This window comes from Penicillium soppii (assembly GCF_028829465.1).
Source record: "Penicillium soppii strain IBT 18220 chromosome Unknown utg000006l, whole genome shotgun sequence".
NCBI classification, from domain to species: Eukaryota; Fungi; Ascomycota; class Eurotiomycetes; order Eurotiales; family Aspergillaceae; genus Penicillium; species Penicillium soppii.
In genome coordinates this window covers 471,701-489,682 of record NW_026643236.1, presented here as the reverse complement: position 1 = coordinate 489,682, position 17,982 = coordinate 471,701, and the positions used below count along the sequence as shown (strand labels likewise).

Genomic DNA, 17,982 nt, shown 5'->3' with positions numbered 1-17,982 from the left:
TAGCGACAGATGGAGGAGAGGCAGATGCCGGCAAGCTAAATGAAAACGGCGTATCAAAATAAGCATTTTGTCAAGAATGAGAAGAACATGGACTATTTGACTATATTCGCTCGAAATTCCCGCGTTGACATCGGGCTTAAGAAACTTGGTTATGAAATCACGGGCACTACTTATTTGTTTCATATTTGTTTCAATGCCTTTAGATAAACTGTTTCCACACTTTCGAGTCACCAGGCAGTTGATTCTTCCATATAAGGAGCCTAGGATAGTTTCAAATTACTGGTAGTAGCTTTTCTTTTAGGATGCCATCTAAACATCTTGGTTGTTTCTCAAACCAATGCGTGGAACCCCAGTTAACTAAAAGGGTCAACCGGTGGAGACATTCAAAGAGGTGTACAAACAGCAAAGCAAAAAAGAACAATATACGAATAGCGCTGTGCAGATAAAATGTTCATCAAATTTTTCATTCCTGCCCAAGAAGAGATATTGTAAGATAAACGCTACCACGATCTCTAGATGAAGACTAATCAGCGCATGTTTAAACGACACCAAGTTTGCAAATACTGTACACCCCTAAAACTGTGGATTAGAAACCTATGATTTCGGTTAGCAGTCTGGATTTGATCATCAATAAGGCAAAACTTACCCTTCTCCGTGTTTCCCTCGCCCATACTCTTGCTGCTGCTGCTTCCACTCTGAATAGCTCCCATTATGCCATCCATATAAGGGGCACCACTCCACTTCTGGTGAGTGAGAACGTCGACACCAAGGTCCTTCTCGCGAGACTGGACAAGGCGAACATACGCCAGCATTCCCTCGTCCTTGAAAGCACGTGAAAGCTCAGTGGTGATGGTGGCGTTAGTGTGCAGACCAGCCAGGGAGATAAGTTGCAAGACGAATCTGGAAAAGGTCAGCGAATGTAACTACCAGATAGATGCAAAGTAGACTTACCCTTGCTTAGCAATATCCCAAATAAAGGACTTGAGAGAAGCCTCGTCGAACCCTTGACCCATCCAGTTGAATGAAGGGCTCAGGTTGTAAACGAGCTTCTTGCCTGGGTACGCTGCGCGCACTTCACCTGCCAGACTGCCGGCCTTTTGCACATCCGGGTCTCCTGTCTCGACCCAGAGGAGATCTGCGTAGGGAGCGAATTCCTTCGCGCGCTTGGTCGCAGCGGGGAATCCTGCGCGGTAGTGGTAGAATCCCTCACGAGTGCGCGGGCTGTCGCATGACCAGACGACCGGGGTTTTGGCGTAATCATTTGCCAATGCACGACGACGGGTAATTGAGAGGTCGGGGTTGCTCTTGACATAAGCCTTGTAGCCGTCACGGGAGGACTGTGGGGCTCCCTCGGACTCGAGATGGGCATCGACAGCTTCGGATTATTAGTAATCGCTCGCTGCACGCAGAATTGAAATCATACCTTCATCAAGGGTGACAAGCTTGTGCTTCTTAACCCAATCAAGCTCATATGCATCAATCTCGGAGGGCAAGGCACCCTCTCGCTCCATGGCTTGGAGAGTCTCCGCCAGAGGCTCTACATCCGCGGTAATACCAAGGATGAATTCGTGATCGCGCACATCGATGGCGCTGCTGATAAGTCGACCACTTTCAGAGTCTGTCCGAGCAATAACCAAGTTCTCACAGCCCATCATGTCCCATTGGAATCGAGCAGCGACCAATCGGTTGATGTGTTCACCCATCGGGACGAGCACCTTGCCAGCAAGATGGCCGCACTTCTTTCCGCCGTGCAATTGGTCCTCGAAATGCACAGCCGCGGCACCATTCTCCGCGAATAACTTTGCAAGCTTGAGCACTGCCGACAATCCACCGTGGCTGATGCAAAATTAGCAAAATTGTTCATTCCTAGCCACAATTGTAAACTTACCCGGTGTCGCCATCTGCCACAATTGGCCGCAGGTAGTCAGTATAAGGCGTCGCTTTTCTCTGATCGGGAGTCATCTTCCGCCTCGCATCCCATTGTTTGCGATCATGCATCGACTGGGCCTTGAACAAGCGTTGGACCTGATTTGGGACTGTGTTGTAGGGATAGTCGCCAAAGTCAGGAGAAACTTCATTGGTACTTGTCAAAAGAGAAGAGCAAGCCCAACCAGATACGTATAGAATCTCTTGGTTGGGAGCTTGCTGCGTCATTTGGACGGGGTCAATAGCTCCCACTGCGCGTTAACCCGAGGTTAGTCTTGGCATCATTGAAACTCGGCACGTCTCAAATACTCACTGGTATGAACGGGCTGACCAGCAGCCGCTCTTTCATTAAGAAGGTTGAAAAGCTTCCGCGCCATCAAGGAGCTAGGGTATGATTGTTGCAGTGAGCCGCGTTTGCTCACAACATCTGCAGCTGTATAAGGGCGTTTAATACCCTCGTAACGAGGCGAGCTCCACCATGCTTCCACGTCTCGAATTTGTTGATCGTAGAGCGCATCTTCAGCTTCACCGGCTTTTTCTTGTGTCGATAGCAGCTGGTAGGCGTCTGAGGGGAGGGTGCTGGACACGGGGGGTTGCACAGGCATCATCCGAGGATAACCGGCCCATGTGAAAGGCCGCAATGGGGAGATGGGCGCAATACGAAGGCGTCGAGGTAGACGTCGCACTGAGCGAAACATGGCTGGTACAGAATTGAGGTCAAAACTGAATGATTGCCGGAGTTGAAACACGGAGGAAATCAAAAGATAGAAATAAATACAAAGAAGCTTCCGCCCGTGACGACCTCGGGTGAACAACATCTGGGGTTTCCCCGCCACCAATGGACTGCCACCTCCGAAAATCGGAAAATCTATCCCCGCAATAGCCGCTCGACCAAAGGCGGTGAGTAAGACCAGTCGGTTTTCCTAATTAGGAAATTTCCAAACATCAGCACACCCTCATAGCCTGAGCACGACGTTTCTGGAGCGTGTGAGTAAGAAGGTCAACTTGTAAGAGATAATATTGGCGGTAAGCTCTGTGGTTTAGAGACGCCCGTATATCCCAATTAGGAATTTCCAAACAAAGGTACATATACCTAACGTACAGTTAGCAACTTCTCATGTCCCTTCTGCGTAACCTTGTCGGCTGGACGTGTGTCAGGTCATCCTACATGGTAGTCACCATCTTAATTTCTTGAAACTAGTCTTTTTGGGGCTCAAGCAGAATTTTGAGCGCCAGGTCTCGAGATGTGTCGGCTGCAGTTTGGACATTGGCCACTGAAGATTTTGTTTGTTAAATTTTCCAGATTCTCTTTGCATTCGCCTAATAACTCTTATAGAAGCGAGTAAGCGCAAGGCTCAAGTGTCAAGTAACCTGCTGCCCTACGGTTCTCGTTGACCTTTTGCTACAGCTCGCTAATAGCATAGATATCACGGGGGTTGAGTTCTCTAGTATTTCCAGAATCACGGATGGAGGAACGGAAGCCAAGTGTGATAATAGGTGTTGATAGCGTCGACGAGTACCCACTCGATCTGATACCGAAGTTAAGAAGATGTTTCAAGTTGCCTGTTTCCAAGAGAACATCCTGCCACTTCCCCAACATTAGTTCTACTTCCAACAATTCGATATATCGGAGAGACTCGCTGGATCGACGAATGAATGAGGTGATGGTGTCCGATGTTGTGATTATACCTTTCAAATAAAGGGATCTTAAAGACGTAGGAAAGAAAAGCCCGGAGAAGTCAAAGTCAAAGGGTTCTTCACTGCTTATTTCGAGGGACTTCAGGCCGGTGAGCAGCGCAATCATCCTATGTAGATGAAACCAAGTTGCACTTTTTGGGTGGTCCGCATATTCTGCCGGTATCACATATCCCTGGACATTTTTGTTTGTAGTTATTTGAGCGCAAACATACAGTCCCAGATGCTGAAGCCCTTCCAAAACCTCATCGATCGGTATGTGAAGCGCTGTTGTCCGATCTGGGAAAAATCGCCCGAAGTTATGGGTTATAGGGAAAGCAACGTTGAGTTCGGTCAATTTTGGGAGTGACACATAGCGCAGGGCTGCCACAACTGTGCTGATGTAAACTTGCCGTTGCTAGGGAGGCAGGGATGCAGGTGGTCCATGGAACTCCAGGGCCTTCAGATTGCGAAACTTGGAAAGGCAAGATAATAGTATTCCAGACAGGTCTTCCATGTATGATATCTCTCTCGGAGAAAAGGGATAATGTTGAAATTCAAACCCCACATCAACTTGGCGGACGTATATGGCCAATGAGCTCTTGGATATTTGAAGCAGGCGCAGGAGCGGAGTTTTATACTGGACGAAACTATGCAGGGCGACGATGTGACGAAATAGTCGCGATGGGACGCTGTTACTTAAGGTTCTGTTGACTTGACGAACTGACGTCAAGTCCTTTCTGGCTTCGGGGTTCCAAATCCTGTGATGCCGTGAGTCGTCCGTCCAGCTATAATGTAACTGACTGCTTGCGCCTTCAATATAGGCTAGAATCTGTAGAGAATGTGTCAGTCTGATGATCTATTTCATCGCTATTTCGTGGTCTTATGAGGTCCCATCACTCTGGAGGAAGCTGCATAGTGGAAACACACGATTCTTGTTCCTTGAAGCTTCGAAGCTTGGTAGTGAACCATAGATTAGCCAAGTGGATTTATAAGAAAGACTAACGAGGGGCATCGAGGTCACTCGTACGAGTAAATCCCGGAGAGACAAGGGGTATCAGGTTAACTGTGCATATGTACTCAATGGTAACACGGCATTGCTGAGAAATTCACCCGTAGTCGTTTGAGGGTGGGCAAGTTATTTGCATTGTCTATCAGCTTGGAAGGTCACCCCGATGGAAAAGTTGCATGCATATTTGATTTTTGGCTGTTTCCATCTTTGGATTGACTAGACCCTATAGGTCTCGTTTGTATGCCCCCTATTTTCATTGTTGCACAGAGTTGCGGTCTCCCTCCGCTCAAGGTTTATGGTTATACCCGTTTCGTCCTTGCGGTGTCAAGGTTTGGGAGCATATTGGCAAAAGCCTCACTGATACACCATGAAGAGGCTGAATCAAAGCAGATACCTATAAGTCGTGGCGACGTCACCGGCCGACTTCACGATGTTAAAGACTATAGTTTAAACTCCATACAATCCCTCACTGTGGTCATTTTGATACAACACGTTAATATGAGAGGAGACGGAAAAAGACAGGGGTGTGGTTGGTCAAGATGCTAGTTCGTTAGAACTAGTGCTCCTTGGGGCTGAAGTCAAACTCCAACTCAGTTACAGAGTTTTACCACAACTTCGGTAAAGAATACTCCTTACTCGATGACCAACTCTGACAAGCTGTTAGTGACGGTATTGGAAATGGGGACAGCGCAACTGTGCTCATCAAATAGGGACTGGATCCAAGTTAAAGTAACTGGAGCTTCCAATTCCAGCACCGCTAGGCAACGGCCCAATCCCCGCATGCGCATTTTGGTTTCCATGGAGGCTGAACCGCCGTGAGAAAGGATGAAGCTAATCGAGCTCTAGACCTATCCCGAACTACAAATTTGACTAATCCGAGTGGATTTAAAGCGGGGACATGCATATCTCCGAAGATCTTGCGATCCTCGGGACTGTATATAAACACCTCGGTCCCTTGGGCTTCTGACTTCATTCTACAGTTCCAGCCTTAATCACAACTTCCCCTACCCTCTTTCTCCCGCACTTCCCAACAAACCTTACCACACAACCACCACCATGCCGCTGACAATCCATCACCTTGGTCGGTCCCAGTCCGAGCGCATCGTCTGGCTTGCCGAAGAGCTCGGCATTAAATACAACTACGTTTTCCACAAGCGCGATCCCATTCTTGCCCCTCAGTCAATCAAAGACCTCCACCCCTCAGGCACCGCCCCGGTGATCGAAGACGACAGCTCCCCCTTCACAAAGAAGAAAGTCGTGCTCGCCGAATCAGGCGCAATCATCGACTACATCATCGCTGCATACGGCGAGGGCCGTTTCGCCCGCACCCCCAAAGACGGCGAGGAATATGTCCACTTCCTGGAGTGGTACCACTGGGCCAATGCCACTCTTCAGCCCGCCCTTTTCCGCGTCCTTATGACCAGACGTTTGAGCAATGACACCGAGGGGCCGCACTTCAAACTTGGCAATGCGAAGCTTGAACGGGCGCTCTCGATGTTAGAGACTCGCCTCGGTGAAACCGGATCCTATCTTGCCGGGAATGACGTCACCGCTGCCGATATCATGGCGATCTGCACTTTGACCACTATGAGAGGTTTCTGTCCTATTGATTTTGATGAGCAGAAGCATAAGAATATTCTGGCTTATTTGAAGCGCGTTGGTGAGCGGCCTGCTTATCAGAAGGCTATGAAGATTTGTGAAGGTGAGAACTTTGTGCCGATTCTTGGCCCGAAGGCTCAGCAATTCAGCTTCCCCTATTAAAGGGGTTTTGTGCACATAAATTCTGTACATTATGATAAATAGATATCAATTAGAGTCAATTCCTCTCTCAATTCGATTGTTTAAATGCAGAATATTGTGAATTTCTAATCTCTCACCTAATGCTTCGTGCATTACTCCGTACCTGCTATCGACTTATGCATACTTTGTGGGTGCTCCACAGTGGATAAAGCTTGGCAAAAAGTTCATACTTTGATCACAACTTTGCCCACGTGCTTAGCCGAAGACAAGTAATCGAAAGCAGCCTGGGAATCTTCAAAAGAGAAGATCTTCTCATCTAAGAGAGGCCTCAACCCAAGCTTTTTCTCGACAAGGAAGTCATGGAGATTTTGTTGATCGGCCTTCGAGCCGACGGCAATTCCCCTAAAACGCATCAGTAACCCGCAAAGATTTCGGGAAAAGATGAGGAGTGAAACCTACCTAATCGTGGCAGTCTTCAACAACGCCAGGGTAATAACATCGGGGAAATGATCCATGTCGAATCCTCCCAGGAATCCAACTAAAGACACAGTCCCTCTCCGCGCAAGGGAAGAAAGGCTCTGAGCGATCGAAGTAGGGCCCACGTTTTCAACAACAATATCTACTCCTCGTCCATTCGTCAAGCGACCTGCCTCTTCTTCCCACTTTGGATGTGTTCCGTAGTTGATGGTATCAATGAACCCGGGCTTACCAACGGACAACGCAAGCTTGAGCTTGTCGTCCGAGGAAGATGTGATGATAGGCCTGATGCCAGCTCCTAGACATATGAGTAGACTGAACATGCTCACTCCACCGGTGCCTGAATTGTGTATCGATTAGCTTATTTGGAAACATGTGTTCAGGCGAACGTGCAACTAACCTAGCAGTAGAGCGGTGCCCTTGTTTCGCGGCATATCCAATGCATTCCACGCGGTCGTTCCAGCGCATGTAATACAGGCAGCCTAAGATGTACAATTAGAATCTTGCAAATTCATGGAATCTTCAAATTCATACCTCTTCCCAAGAAAGATGCTCCGGCAAATGCAGCAAGACTTTCTGATCGAAGACCGCAAACTGGCGAAGCACGCCATCAGTATCACCACCAAGAACATTGCGCGTCTCTTCAGTGCCGTCGATATTGTTCAAGTCGAAAATAGGCGTAACACGATCTCCAATCTTGAAATCTTTCACATCAGACCCGATCGCCACAACTTCCGCAGCACAGTCTGATCCTGGGATGCCGCGATGATTAACTTTGACTGGGTATGTTCCATCCATCATTGCAATATCCCTGTAGTTAAGGGAAATGGCATGAATGCGAATCAAAACATCATAGGGGCTGAGCGTTGATGGGATCTTTTCTGATACCAAATCTAGTGTTTGGGGCAGGGCGCCGGCGCTACGCCTGAACGCTTTGTAGGTTTCGGGGATGGACATCGTCGGGATTAATTCAATCCGAATTTGAGGTTGAGCTCTCGCTGTTGCTGGTACTTCTTTCTATTTATGTTTTGAGACCGCGACCATTAATCACTGCAAGTAATTGTCATCAAGCTGATAAATCGAGAGATTCCGGGCGCCCACCGTTAGTGATCAACAATAATCTCGGTATCCCATCTGCGGGGTCCTTATCTTTACCAACCCATGCCTTGCCGGTTCTAAATTGAGCTGAAATCAGTGATGGACGGATGTTCCCCGGAGGTGACCTTTTAATCATAGCCATGGATGCTTGTAATATGTGATATGTGTTACTGAGCAGTAAAGTTTTTAAGAGAAACATGAAATGTGAAAAACTTTAACGATCGGAAAACAACTTCGACACCACATGCCGTAGTCAAAGCTATGAACCAAAACAATCGCTGCATCAGAGCGATGATTTACCCGCAGATTTTCCAGCCTGAGGAATGAACTGGCTGCTTCCAGCAACTTTGTCTCGATGCTGACTATCCTGATCTGTGTCTAGCCTCTGGTCAGGTTTGTCACCCGTGGTGTCGTGTTTTCCCGTGGATTTTCCAGCCTGCGGCATGTAGCGATTACTGGAGGCCACGGTATCCCGCAGACTAGTACCCTTATCTGGGGCATTTTGATGATCTGAAAGAGTCGTTAGATATGCCCAGTATATATGATAATTGAAGATGTGAGATATCGGGCGAAATCACTCAGCGGTCAAGTTCATTGGCAAACTTAGAGTCGCTGTTAGGGCTGATGTTACTCAACTTACCAGACATTATGATATGTAGCGCCCAATGATATTGTCAAGGGAGTTTTGAGATGTTCACTCCTTGTTGTGGTGTGTGAATGAACGTTGGGGACTAGGGACGTCGGCACACTGACAAGCACTGAGGACAAGTTAATCTTAAGCAGATGATATTCCGGTTTTTCAGGCATTTCCCCAAAGCTGATCCTGCTACCACTCAAGTGATTTGCCTCATTGTCCGCTTCAAGTTTTGAACCATGAGATTGAGTAACCATGACGCAACATGACTATTCGAGAACCAAGTAAAAGGGCACTGGCACTTATGTATACAATACCTCTATTAAATTAATTCTTGCTCACTCCTATATCCGAGTATTTTCTTGAAGATTATGTTGCGAGTAGAGCGATGGTCGTGGTGAGTTCGAGTTGCTGAGAGCGATGACGTCACCTATATCTATAGCAAATTGAAAGTTGGCTTTCCCAAGCTTTGGGCTGATGATACAGGTATGTGTAGCCATATGTCACAAATATTGTTTTCGGATCTTGAAGTTGATGAAAGTAATGCCACTTGTTAATACATCATTGAATATTGGTATACAAAGAGAATTCAAAAGGCAGTAACGTGCCAACCCTAGCCTAATTCAACTTCTTATCTCCGACCCTAACAGGGCGTCCCTGGCGACTCTGGTATCGCAAAAAGCCATATGCTCCGCCGGCGATGATTGCAATGACAACGATATTGCCTTCCGTCATGTTAGCGCACCGAGACATAATATCATTGAAAGAAAACAGAGAAAACAAAACTTACTTGCAACGAACTTGCCCACGCCACCTGCAGCTCCCAAAACATTCCCCACAGCGCTGAACGCCAGTCTGATGGTGTCGACGAAAAAGTCGACAATAGCTTTGAGCAGGCCGGTTGTGGTATCGAGCGCGGTGTGAAAGACGGCGAATATCACCTCAAATACCGAAGCGATGAGGTCTTTGATGGAAGTGATGATCGACGACATTATTAGTGGAGGTGGATCGTAAGTGAGTCGTGTATAATGTGGTTATGAATTATGATTATCTCGTTGCGCAGTTCTGGCAAAAGGCAAATGCGCGGGAGGCGATCGGTGGTTATAAGCTCGTCTTTGTTCTAGAATCAGGCTCCCCTTGATGACGCTATAGCGGCGTTCCAAGTTACTTTACAGTTCTTACCCAGCCAAAAACAACATTCTTGTTTTTTTTCGCCACCGTCATTGTGACCTGTCAGATCATGGCGTATGATATACTTCCACTTCCCCAGATTGAGGAAGTGAGCCATATAATATATACCATAAGCCCCCAGAGCTAGGAGACTACCTAAGTAGGTCTGCAAGAAATTAAAACCCTGCAAATATTCTGTGTTTGATCCAGGCTTAGCAGGAATGCTAGGCGTAATTCAAAACCTGTTCATAACAGGATGGATCTCTTTGTCGCAAAGTTGGACTCTCGGCAAAAAGCATTTCGATTCCAATGCAGTGAGTGTATGTGCTTCGATAATTAGGGTAGCTAAGCATGCGCTTCCTAGTAGATCTACATGTCACCACCCCTGCAACAAATCACAGAGCCCTTTGTGGGATACAGTACCAAGGGGCTACGTAACACGGCTTGACTAACACACCTCGACCGTCATACCTTCAAGATACGCTCCTTCAATGACGGTGGACCTAGGCACCTGAAGCTTTGGGCCATTCAGACAGCCTCCGGGGTGCGATGGGAGAAAGTCACGAAGTGCGTGCACAAATTATTAACCATCGCATCGCGACGAGTTCGCCATCGTCGCTGATCTGCCTGCGAACTGTCTGTGGTTTGGACAAAAATAAATTCTCGGGCGGGTCACAGCGGGAACAAAAAAGAATTGTGCATCATCCGTGAATCGAACACGGGCCTCGTCGATGGCAACGACGAATTCTACCACTAGACCAATGATGCGAGTCGATGAAAATTTCTCACATAATGGTAACAAGAGGCAAAGGCTTCATTTACACTATCGGGATGCGACGATGCACCGCGATGCGTGCCAGCACCGAGTATCCTGGATGGGTGGAGCTTACTGCTTGCTTCGGGTGGGACTGGTAGCTGAGATCGACCTGGGAGTGTTGGAATATATACGGATGGGATTCGGGGTCTTGGTGCTCAGTGGGTGTGGTCGATGTGTCTGGGTACTTGATCGGACTGATCATTGCGAGATTACTGTTTCAATATGGTGCGATGGCGGAAGTGGAACTGAGAGACGGATAGTTGCATTGGAGTTGATTCCGTGAGGTTGTGTTGCTTGCAAATTGGAAAGTTGGACATGATTTGAAGAACGATGACCAGGGGGTAGCGAAGTATACCAATGGTGGAAATATTAATACCTAGATCGAAGGTTGCTGATAGTCAGAGTAGATCACAGTTTCAGAAGCGTCTTCCAGTGGAAGAACGGTTTGTCATAAATCGTCAACAAAATGAAAGCCTTGGTCTCAGACGCCGCGCTCAGTAAACGCAAATCCCTGACACAGTACAATTTCGGACAAAATGAAAATCAACAGCAAGTCAAAAAGAAGAAACGCAGTAAGCACAGGATTAGTACAGTAGGCTGGAGGTGAGGAATGCTGGGTTTTCTCTCTCCACCCGCATGCTCGAATAGCAAAATGGCAACTGCCATAATACTAACCGACGAAGACTGTCAATCGCGCAAAGTCAGCCTCAATATTTGTCGTTGAAGAATTGATAAACTAACCGTCCCATCCCCACTCAGCCATCACATTCACCCAGTGTAACTTTCCGCGAACAGTTCTCTCAAATTCAATATTCTCCAGCGAAGCCAAAGCTGAGCCGCGTCGCGCATGTCTCGCAGACTGGCCTGACATCCCCGCCATCGACCCTTTATGGAATCCATGTAGACTGTAATTCTTGAAGTCATTCGGCAATGACGAGCTGGTTCGCTTTCTATCACGAGACGCGACAGAACCCGTTCGTCGCAAACTAGCCATTTCATGCTCTCGCCTAGCGTTCATTGCATCGCGACGCCCCCAGACTTCTTTCAAAACTTCCAAGCAGCGGTCCACACCACCCAGCATCAATCGCGCCTGGATTGTCGTCCATCGGTCTAATACCCACTTCCGATCATCGTCAGCATCAACTTCCGCTCCGGCCGCTACGAGAGGGAACATCTGGATGATAGTTGTCCGGGATGTATACGGGACAGTTGCAAGCAGGATAAGGACCCTCTTTGCCAACTCACCCGCCGGCTCAGACGGTATCTCCGGAACAGCCTGGTGCAGATAAAGCAGCGTAGCCCAGCGATACGCATGCGCAACCTGAATACTATGCTGAACCTCCGAGTGAGGATCCTCCGGCGGTTCGAACCAACGCGGAGGCTCCCACTGCTCAAGAAGCGCCTTCAGCTCCATTGCCTGCGCCACAACAGACACCGTATTCGACAGGCTCTTCCGCACATGCTGGATCAGCTTCGCCACGCGACTCATGAGCGGATACAGCGTCGTTGCACACCCCATCAGCGGATCGATATCGTGCACTGTATTGCTGGGCAGGTCGAAAATCGAGGAATCCCACGTATGAGGGCCGCAGTCATCCAGCGACGTCAGCCGCGCTATCACGTCCATGTAGGACCATGTGTTGTACAGAAACCGGATGCGGTCTAGCTCCTCGTCGCTGGCGCTCCCTTGCATGCCTGTCGCGATGACTTGCGACATTAGCGCTTTTGCGCCGCGTAGGTGCTGGATGCACGTGCGTGTGTGCTGGTCCCAGGTGTCGGCGAATGCTAGTGCCAAGCTAGTTGCTAGTGCTGTGTCTGCTCGCATGCTTTGGATGTGTTCGACCAGGAAGCCCATGCTCTGTCGCATGTGCTTTACGCCTTGCACGCGCAGATAGGGGTTTTCTTTGCCGGAATGGAAGGCAGCCAAGGCGAAGATCGCATGCCGGAGTGCGGGGGTGTCTTTTGCTAGTGGCCAGACTAGTGTTCGCCATGGATTTTCCAGAGCTCCGTCTTTGACGGACAGGATTCCGCATGTGAGCTTGTCGAAGCGTAGCACGAGCATTTCGGGACTTCCTGGCGGTAACGAGGGGCTGCCAGGGATGCTGGCGGCTTCAAAGTTGAAAGCTCCTATGTCTGGTAGGTTTAGGTTCCAAGGTCCAAGGCCTGGATCCGACCGACGGATGATTTCTTCAATGTCGTCGTTTTCATCTTCCAGTAGCTGGGAAAAGCTGAGCGCTGAGGAGATTGGATTCAGCTGCTCGGGGCCGAAAGGTATTTGCTTTCCAGTGCTGGTGTCGACGTCTGAAACTAATGTGTTTGCAAGCGACAATGAATCCTGGAATGGTTCAAGGAAGGAAAGAAAGTTGAAGGGTGGCGAATCGGCCGACAACGAAACGTTGACATCAAGAGGACCTGTACCATCGGGCATGGAAATATCTTCTCGATTCCCAGATAGCTCATCAATAGAATGACCTTCTGTAGATGGAAAGCTGGCGATACTGATAGGTGAACTATGCAGAGGGGAACCCGGAGGTGAATATGAGTGATGTTTGCGAGAAACACGAATCGGCGATGCTGATTGTTCGGTAGTTGGCGGAGTTGGGAAGCTCTCCGCATTAGGTGGTTGATATGGAGGATTGGCTGTCGAATGTGTCAATCTCAGACTTCGGATTCACGACTATCAATATTTACCTTTCTTGGCTTTCACAGTGGGCCGTCCAGGAGCCAAGTTGGTCTCCTCGAACGGTCGCCATTTGAAATCTTTTTTGTATCCTCCACATGACACTTTTCGCCTCTCACACTGTTGACATGATGGTTTGACCTCGTCGCATTTCAGCCGTTTTGCCTTGCAGGTGATACAACCTATATAGAAGCGGGGTCAATGTTGTGAACACCCAGACTCGATCTGATCATTCTCTCCTTCAAAATGGAAATCTCCAGTATCACATCCAACTTACCATTGCGACTTTTTGTTTGCTTCGGTTTCTGCCTCCTTCCAGAAGTTCCCGCTGACGGGGTGTCGTTCAAAATTGTGGACGGAGACGGAATTTTGATGCTTTCCATACCAAGTCGATGTTCAAACCCATTCACACATGAATTAATGGAAAAGGAAGAGATGGAAAGGAACGAATGGTAGAAGGCAGATAGGGAACCCAAAGGCGAGAGGAGAGAATGATAAGCCCATGCGGGGATGCCGATCTCGTCCGGGAAGCCTCCGTGTTGATTTCCCTTTACCTTTGTACTTATTGGAAATACACATGTACGTAGCTATTTTAATTTCAACTACATGGGTCATTTTTGTACTTTCTTATGGTGTCTCTTATCAATGTTGTACCTGTATGTTGGTCCGGGGTATATAAGGGTGTACCTTTGAAGTTGCTCTTTCTCTAATCTATAGAACGATCAAGTGCGGAGATCAAAAGTTCTCTCCAACGCCACTTGTTTCGGCACACGGATGTTGACCCGACATCCGTTGATAAATTATGACGGGGAAACCCCTTTGGCCAATGCCCAGATATATCAGCTATCGATCTACTTGACATTATGGCTCTTTCTCGTTATGAACAATGAGTACGTAGATAGTGCTGATTATGATTATCTCAATGAAGTTTGATAGGAAGGAATCCGCCCAGGTGATCCACTCCGAAATTACCTAGGTCGCCTTATCGGTCTATTATAAACCCCTTATTCGTAGGGCTTTCATCGGGGCTTGTCGCCTATCGCTTATTTTTGCCTGGCTTTTTTTATTGTTCGTACATAATCTAATTCATGATCAAGCAAGATCCATCTCAAGGTCACTATTGCATAGTATTCTACCTTTAGCCCCCCTGAATCATAGATAAGGCGTAAATTTGCAGCAATGAGATACAACTCTCACTGCGTATCTTGTTTTAGCGTTTTCATTCTGTTCAGTTTTCTTAGCAAGAGAGTAATTGAAACCCAAAAGACAGAGGCGCCCAGAAAGTGCGTTGAAAATGCCAGCACATAGCTCAAACCTCCAACGCTTTCCCCGCCTCAGATCAAATGATCTACTTATGCAGTTTGAACTTTTCGCCATCCCAAAGATCACCATTCGGCTAGAGAGTACTTGGTCTAGGAGCTCTACGCTTTGATAATTTCATCGAGGAGAACTTTCAAAATACGTACAAATATATATTATTTCGTCTTGGTACCCCAGATTCTAGAACTTTGGGACCCGCCTTCTGTCCATGGTTCGATTACACCCCACACGTGGAATTCCCCGCGGTACTCATGAATCTTCTGCTATAATTTGGCACTAAAATAATTGGCCCTACTGTACTTTCACTCGCGTCTTTGAGGTGTGCTCCGTCTCAGTTTACTTATGCTACACCCTTCAGCGAGCTGCACATGATCGACAATATACGAGCTATTCGCATCGACGAATTGTGCATTCTATCAATGAGTGAGCTGGGTTGAATGCCTATCTGAGGTCTTGTGAAAAAATGACTGCCTTCGATTGAGAAGAACATATGGATCGGTTCGTCTCACCGTGCGATCATATGGTGGCATTCATAGGCTCAACTCTGAAGTAACAAGCTCGTTGCAAATCCTCAATTAAAACTCTAAATAAAGTGAATTAAACCAAGAAATCATGGCTCGGACTGAAAAGCCGTTTGACTCAACACTCATCATTGATAGCAATACCCAATTTTTCAATCAATCTACTACGCATTACTGTACGAGGACACTACAATAAAGGAAAGTTGCAGTCCTCATATCATCTTCATTTGGTTCAGATAGCAATAGAAGACTCAAATGACGCAGACAAGTCGCCAGAACAAACTTTTGAAAAGAAGTTTCAAAAGACCAGGACCAAAGCCAGGACCTGCAATATCAAATTAGGACCAATGGTCCATCTCTGCCGGCCTGGTAGCGGGTACCGCTAAAAGCTACGGAGAGAGCGAGGTTGAAGAACTACAAGCAGCAGCCGACGCAATTCTAAAAGATGATTTTGCTTTCCGTGAGTTCGAGGATCTCGTGGCTAGACATACCGAATGGCGCCGAAACCGGGACATTTTTCGAGTAAGTGATCAAAGTCTCCGCGCGAGCTGAAAGCTACCACAGCAACGAAAACAAACCGGTCCGCCTTGCGACTAGAAACTTTGTTTGCCGAGGGCGTGGAGGGAGGGCTCATGATGGGAGCTGTGGTCGGAGCGAAGCCGTTGAAATGAAAATCTTGTGACAATTATGTGAGAGTTCACTGAATTCATACCGGTTTGGGGCGTCCCAGCTCAGTAAATTCTGAGCCACACGTACTCGGGCGCCATGCTGAGGCGAAGATTCGCATCCAGCATGCCGGGGTGAGAACTAGAATGATCTCGCCGAGCAGCGAGGTCATGTCCCACTTGAGAACGAAAATTTCTTCCTGTGCGCGGGAGCCGAACAATGCGTCGAAGAGGCCAAGCTGGTCCTAACTCAGAAGAGCACCCAGGTACCTGCCAGCAAGTGCCTGGAGGCCTTTCTTCGAGAATGGGACATTGTTGACCAGGGCGTCTTGCACCCAGTTCGATATTTTGATTGAAAACGAAATTGAAAAAGAAGAGAAGAAGAGAAGAAAGACGGTGAGGGCGGGCACGGCAAAGTAAGCGCAAGAGGTGGCTGGAAGCAGGGAAAGTAAAAACGGTCTGAAGTTTCAATTCTGGTGGTATATATACAAAATAGCTTCCTATTGATGCTATTATGGTTGACTGCTAATTGAAGTTGATCTCATTCTTGAAGATTGATGCCAACTGAAGACAATTTAAAATGTCGGTAGTTTGTGGTGATGATGGTGGTTCCATTGCTGAACAATTTAAACTAAATGCCCAAGTCATTCAATTGATGTTCTATGGTTTTTTTCTGGCGTGTATCAATGAATAATAATAAGTTGTCAGTCATCTCGATGCACTCGGAATGAGTTCTCTCGTTTGTCGGTTCAAATTCTGTAGTCCTGTCGAATAGTGCTCTGATTGGCAGCAAATCATAGTTACCCAATGGATAGCAATGGCTCAACTTCCTGTAAACAGTTTGAGTCTAATAGAGGTTATGACAATCCCCGGGAATCAAGGCACCTTTTGATTGAAAAGTCCATAGTTAAGATGGGATATAATTGCCAGATGGTTGACGACCGAAGACGCATACATTGACAATTTCTATAAAATGATTGTGAGGTAGTCATGTTTATGTACATGTCAAAGGACTCTGTTGACATAATGGCGGCCGGCAAACCCATCATTGACATCTCGGCCCTGTTGTTCTTGTTTTTTTGTTAGTGAATGATCATGAGACTATACAATATTTCAATTGCCAGGGTGTGATTGGTGATTTTGACTGAGGGATGCCGAAATATCCATTGCCTTTGACAATATGCCCTGGTTTGCCTTATATATGCGAGATGACCAATATCTATAACTGTGGTAGATCCATGGTTGGCATGACGGTCTAACCGGATCCAGTAAAAATTTCCCCAACCTGGTTCGACTCTGCATGATCTTATCTCGATCCTAAGATAAAGCTCAATAGAGCATCGGCAGTTAGGCAGTTACCTAGGTAGCTCAATTGAAATTATTCGAATGAACAAGCTGTGGTCAGCGGCAATGTGTTTTCAAACAGAACAATGTGCACCGTAAATAGCAACTTCTCCACCTTGAATGCCGTTGATCAAAATCAAAACTTCAAGCTTCCCCTCATTATCCCCTCATTCTCTCTGTGGCTCGGTATCAAACAGTTCTCTCATGAGCTGCCTAGTCAGGACATCAGATCCGAGCTCAGTCTTGTTCGCATCAAGTATACTTTGAGGATATCCCCTCTTTCGATCCGAGATTGCAAGGGCAATGATATACGCGGGTATATATATGGCGGAGCACACGCTCGAAGCTTGGATAGAAACCTAGGTATCTCGCTTATCATTTCTCTGAAATCCACTTTAAACATGTCGGTTCCATTCACCTATCACGCTAAGGCACAATCCACTTTTAAGCCGCCTCTTATTGCGAACGAGAACGCTTTCTTGGGCGATATACAAACAAGGTATGCACATAGTAAAATCCCGTTGATTGAGTTGACACTAATATTACTATAGTGAAAAAGAGAACCCGGACAAGCCCATGTCGGCGGGCTTCTACCGACTTGAAAAGGGAACCCCTCTCGTGTATACGTACACCTACGACGAAATGAAGATCATTCTTGAGGGCAAGTTTGAAATTTCCGACGAAACGGGCCAGAAGGTCACGGCGACTCCGGGAGATGTGTTTTATTTCCCCAAGGGGGCTACTATCACCTTTACGACGGATGATTTTGGGCTGGCGTTCTACGTGGGTACCCCAGGGCTGAGATTGAACCACGCTAACGATTGAGTAGACTGGCCAACGAAAGGAGGGAGCTGCGTAAATGACGACAGAGGGGTATATATATTTGACCAATTGGATATCAAAT

At 47.3% G+C, this 17,982-nt stretch overlaps 9 protein-coding genes across 9 annotated transcripts; 2 read left to right on the top strand and 7 right to left on the bottom strand.

Annotated features, from left to right (window-relative positions):
- Positions 1-586: 586 nt before the first annotated feature.
- Positions 587-2,624, bottom strand: N7529_007552 (methylisocitrate lyase ICL2; the record flags this gene model as incomplete). Its single annotated transcript, XM_057243079.1, has 6 exons — positions 587-594; positions 647-900; positions 952-1,375; positions 1,424-1,836; positions 1,889-2,177; positions 2,240-2,624. 6 exons carry the CDS (start codon positions 2,622-2,624, stop codon positions 587-589), a joined length of 1,773 nt encoding a protein of 590 aa, XP_057094617.1.
- A 3,044-nt stretch (positions 2,625-5,668) lies between these two features.
- Positions 5,669-6,373, top strand: N7529_007551 (glutathione S-transferase family protein; the record flags this gene model as incomplete). The annotated part of the gene is made up of 1 exon (XM_057243078.1): positions 5,669-6,373. One exon carries the CDS (start codon positions 5,669-5,671, stop codon positions 6,371-6,373), a length of 705 nt encoding a protein of 234 aa, XP_057094616.1.
- A 203-nt stretch (positions 6,374-6,576) lies between these two features.
- On the bottom strand, positions 6,577-7,786 carry N7529_007550 (zinc-dependent alcohol dehydrogenase family protein; the record flags this gene model as incomplete). Its single annotated transcript, XM_057243077.1, has 4 exons — positions 6,577-6,754; positions 6,812-7,169; positions 7,230-7,311; positions 7,364-7,786. 4 exons carry the CDS (start codon positions 7,784-7,786, stop codon positions 6,577-6,579), a joined length of 1,041 nt encoding a protein of 346 aa, XP_057094615.1.
- A 424-nt stretch (positions 7,787-8,210) lies between these two features.
- Positions 8,211-8,574, bottom strand: N7529_007549 (uncharacterized protein; the record flags this gene model as incomplete). The annotated part of the gene is made up of 2 exons (XM_057243076.1): positions 8,211-8,437; positions 8,568-8,574. 2 exons carry the CDS (start codon positions 8,572-8,574, stop codon positions 8,211-8,213), a joined length of 234 nt encoding a protein of 77 aa, XP_057094614.1.
- Positions 8,575-9,179: 605 nt separating this feature from the next.
- Positions 9,180-9,553, bottom strand: N7529_007548 (uncharacterized protein; the record flags this gene model as incomplete). Its single annotated transcript, XM_057243075.1, has 2 exons — positions 9,180-9,286; positions 9,352-9,553. 2 exons carry the CDS (start codon positions 9,551-9,553, stop codon positions 9,180-9,182), a joined length of 309 nt encoding a protein of 102 aa, XP_057094613.1.
- Positions 9,554-10,549: 996 nt separating this feature from the next.
- N7529_007547 (uncharacterized protein) lies at positions 10,550-10,750 on the bottom strand (the record flags this gene model as incomplete). The annotated part of the gene is made up of 1 exon (XM_057243074.1): positions 10,550-10,750. The coding sequence occupies one exon, from the start codon at positions 10,748-10,750 to the stop codon at positions 10,550-10,552; it is 201 nt and encodes a 66-aa protein (XP_057094612.1).
- Positions 10,751-11,284: 534 nt separating this feature from the next.
- Positions 11,285-13,611, bottom strand: N7529_007546 (Zn(II)2Cys6 transcription factor; the record flags this gene model as incomplete). Its single annotated transcript, XM_057243073.1, has 3 exons — positions 11,285-13,188; positions 13,240-13,410; positions 13,506-13,611. The coding sequence occupies 3 exons, from the start codon at positions 13,609-13,611 to the stop codon at positions 11,285-11,287; spliced, it is 2,181 nt and encodes a 726-aa protein (XP_057094611.1).
- A 1,939-nt stretch (positions 13,612-15,550) lies between these two features.
- Positions 15,551-15,907, bottom strand: N7529_007545 (uncharacterized protein; the record flags this gene model as incomplete). Its single annotated transcript, XM_057243072.1, has 2 exons — positions 15,551-15,711; positions 15,826-15,907. The coding sequence occupies 2 exons, from the start codon at positions 15,905-15,907 to the stop codon at positions 15,551-15,553; spliced, it is 243 nt and encodes an 80-aa protein (XP_057094610.1).
- Positions 15,908-17,479: 1,572 nt separating this feature from the next.
- On the top strand, positions 17,480-17,903 carry N7529_007544 (cupin domain-containing protein; the record flags this gene model as incomplete). The annotated part of the gene is made up of 2 exons (XM_057243071.1): positions 17,480-17,577; positions 17,630-17,903. The coding sequence occupies 2 exons, from the start codon at positions 17,480-17,482 to the stop codon at positions 17,901-17,903; spliced, it is 372 nt and encodes a 123-aa protein (XP_057094609.1).
- Positions 17,904-17,982: the final 79 nt, after the last annotated feature.